The sequence below is a fragment of the Echinops telfairi genome, unplaced genomic scaffold (assembly GCF_000313985.2).
Source record: "Echinops telfairi isolate 266 unplaced genomic scaffold, ASM31398v2 ScPeMD7_3533;HRSCAF=4204_0, whole genome shotgun sequence".
Lineage (NCBI taxonomy): Eukaryota > Metazoa > Chordata > Mammalia > Afrosoricida > Tenrecidae > Echinops > Echinops telfairi.
In genome coordinates this window covers 33,667,833-33,671,067 of record NW_022107431.1, presented here as the reverse complement: position 1 = coordinate 33,671,067, position 3,235 = coordinate 33,667,833, and the positions used below count along the sequence as shown (strand labels likewise).

The following is a 3,235-nucleotide window of genomic DNA, read 5'->3' as shown; positions in this document are numbered from 1 at the left end:
GGGACCACTCAAGGTCTCCCTGCCCGCCTTACTTCTTTACTAACCCTGTGGACGCCTGCCCCTACTTGGTTTTCATGCCCGCTTCTCACTGATGGTCCCACCTTCCAATCCAGCTGCAAAGTTCCAAAGTGAGCATGGCAGCGTGGCTGCCGCTGCTCTGTTTGCTCCCCGTTGCTTCTGGGAGAGAGTTTACGTCTGAGAACAGCAGACGCGCCAGTTAGAATCTCATGGTCACCTGTGTGGCCTATCGTCTCTCTCGTAGTTCCCAGTCAAACTTACCACGTCCTCCTCCCCCTTCAAGACTAAGCTCCCAGGAACATCACATGGCCTTCCAAAGCTGGGTCAGATGCTGGGCTGCTGTGCTGGTCATCACATACTTCCTGCTGCCCTTTCTCCATCACATACGGACCACTCTGCCCCGCCTGCCCACTCTGTCCACTGAGGAGCCGCTGGAGAAAAGGGCCTTTTTTAACTGCTCGGTTCCTAAACTTAGTGGTATCTGGCATGCATTCTAATAGATGCTCAGTAGTCATTTGCTTAATGAAATAATCAGGCTATAGAAATCAGATGAGAACTTTTTAAAAAGGTGCCAAGACAAAGCATTTAGAGGCAGCATCAGTTGAGGTTTGGCTGAGAAGAGAGCCCCAGAGTGAGGACTCTTCGACAATGGAGAGGACCACAAGACGGTTCTCTTTAGAAAGGTCGTTTATTAGGTGCAGAAGCGGATTCCTGCTGAACCAAGTAGTCACGGCGACAAATACAAAGACGTTTAATAACATCAATGTGACTGGAATAAAACTATGGCGTGGATCATTAATTCTTGGTCTCTCTCTCTCTCTCTGTTTTCTATTCCTATAGGATACACATTATTGAAAGAGCAGGTTTGCGGCTGAAAAGAGACTAAGAGATGGGCCTGGTCTACCCTTAGCGCCAAGACGTCTCTATGTGAGCACCATAAAAAGTAGAACTGAGCCTGGGACAAGTCAGGGCCCATTCAGTGACAACTACGGAGAGAAGGGGGGTGGAGGGCTGAAGGGAGCGATCTTAGAAAATAAAAGCTAAAGCAGATTGCTTATAGATGTTGCATTCTGTTTCTATGGTGACCAGCTGGCAACTCGGGTTGTTGCTAAGGGAAACACCAACTGCACGTTGGAGCAAAGATGGGGATACTTCTAGAAGCATCCCATTATTGTTGCCTGCCCAGAACCATCTAAATGAGCATTGGGCAGACAATCAGCTTAGAAGGAACGTCGACCCGGCCAAACAAAGTAGCTAATTCATTTCATCTCTGCACCGATAGAGGCCTGCAGTAACACACTGCACACACACCCCTCATTTCTATAGTGCGCGTGTGTACACACACACACACACACACACACACCCGCCCCTCATTTCTATAGTGCACAGGCGTCTTCCACCTCCCAGCTTGGACCTACTTACAGTAGGTGAGCAGTCATCGCAAAGATCCAATCAGTACCTTGCTCGTGGCAGGCAGAATTGTCTCCTGAACATGTAAATGGTATCTAGAATGTCAAGCAGCAAACCACAGGTACGAGGATCCAGTGTGGTTTGTCTGTCCTTCCTCATGTTGTTGCTTTCCTCCCCACTGAAACACACACACACACACACACACACACACACACACACATCCATGCCTGCCTAACCCCCTCTATTTGTTCTCTTCACTCTGCTCCCTCTCAGCCATTTGGGATTGCATCGTGTCCCACAGATTTTCATCCAGCGCTCTCAGAGGAATCAACCAGTCAGACACCTGGTTTGGGAGTCTCAGTCTGAGATGGCAATGCATTCCTGCTTCTCCAAGTCACCCGTTGGTGGGGCTTTGTGGTGGGAGTTCTAGACAACCAACGTACCCACCCTCACCCAGTCCATTCTGGTATATCACGGCCCTACAGCACAGAGCAGAACGGCGCCTTTGGATTTCCCGAACTGTACCTCGTTATGGGAGCAGACGGGGGTTTGGCTCATGGGCCTTTCCGTTAACCAACCGCTAAGCCCTGTACGCTACCAGGGCTCCAGAAATCCAATATAACATGCCGTATCTGTGTATCTTGTTTATTTCTCGTTGAAATGTAAGTGCAGAGCAGAATCTAGAACGTGCAAGGGCCCTGTGGGCGGTGCACTCAGGTTAACCTGCACCCTCCTAGAGAAAACGGAGGTATTCACCATCCAAACTGAGAAACAAGACAACCTCGCTGCCGTGGAGGCGTTCCAACTCAGAGTGACCCCAGGACAGGGGAACACCGCACCTCTGCATTTCCGAGACTGCAGCTCCGAACGGGAGTGGAGAGCCTTGCCTCTCCCGCACAGAGCAGGTTTCAAACGGCAGGTCAGCAGTGGTTTCATACTGCTGACCTTGTGGCTAGCAGCCCAGTGCGTAACTACGATGAGCCTCCTTGACCAGAGCTTCTTTACCAGAAGCAGCTACAAGCACCGAGGGAAAGGTTACAGACTCTGGCTGAACCCCACCCCTGACCAGCACGCACCCATCCACACAGCCCTCCCACCCACCATTCCCTCTCCCTCAGCGAGGCTGCAGTAAGGTCTGTGTCTCGTCATAAAACCCCAGCCTAAGCCCGTACCTCCAGGGAGTCCCCTTCGCAATCGCCTTCCTCGGTGCCTCTCCCCTTCTCCTCCGTGATGGTGTTCACCATCTCAAAAAACCTGCGGAGGAAGTTGGCATCTCGTCACTCCGAGCACTCCCGGGTGGCAAACCAGGCAAGTGCATCCCAAAGTGACTTTGGAGGGAAGAGATGGGAGGTGGGAGAGGAGCCAGAACCAGCAGCCAGACAGCCCATTCCAGAGAGCGAGAGAGCGGGTCAGGGAATCTCTGATCCACTGTCTCGCTTCAACCAATGCAACGAGACAGGAGTGGCATGGCGGAGCGAGGCAGAGGGCACAAGGCGAAGAGTGTGGATGTGGGCACGGTTAGCAGTCTGTCGGTGGGTCTCCTCCACGTCTCACCCCTCCATCGTGAAGCAGAAGACGTACAAGACCGATCTCATGGCTGAAGAGCCCTGGTAGCACGGTGGTTGAGCACTTGGCTACCAGGTGAAAGGTCGGCGGTCAGTGACCTTTCTGTACAGACTGTGGCCTTGGACCCGCGGTGGGACAGTTCTAGGAAGCCCTATGGTGTCACTGTGTCAGCACGGACTCGAGGGCACCGGGTGATCCCACAGGGGGCTGTGAAAATGACAGTCCCGCCATCATACGTGTG

At 52.5% G+C, this 3,235-nt stretch overlaps 1 protein-coding gene across 1 annotated transcript in view; it reads right to left on the bottom strand.

Moving 5' to 3' along the window:
• Nucleotides 1–3,235, bottom strand: part of MAP3K5 (mitogen-activated protein kinase kinase kinase 5) — a 230,658-nt gene that overhangs the window by 65,999 nt on the left and 161,424 nt on the right. Inside the window, exon 14 of the mRNA XM_045294594.1 lies at nt 2,601–2,682. Within this exon, the coding sequence (XP_045150529.1) occupies nt 2,601–2,682 (82 nt within the window). The remainder of the gene's footprint in view (nt 1–2,600; nt 2,683–3,235) is intronic.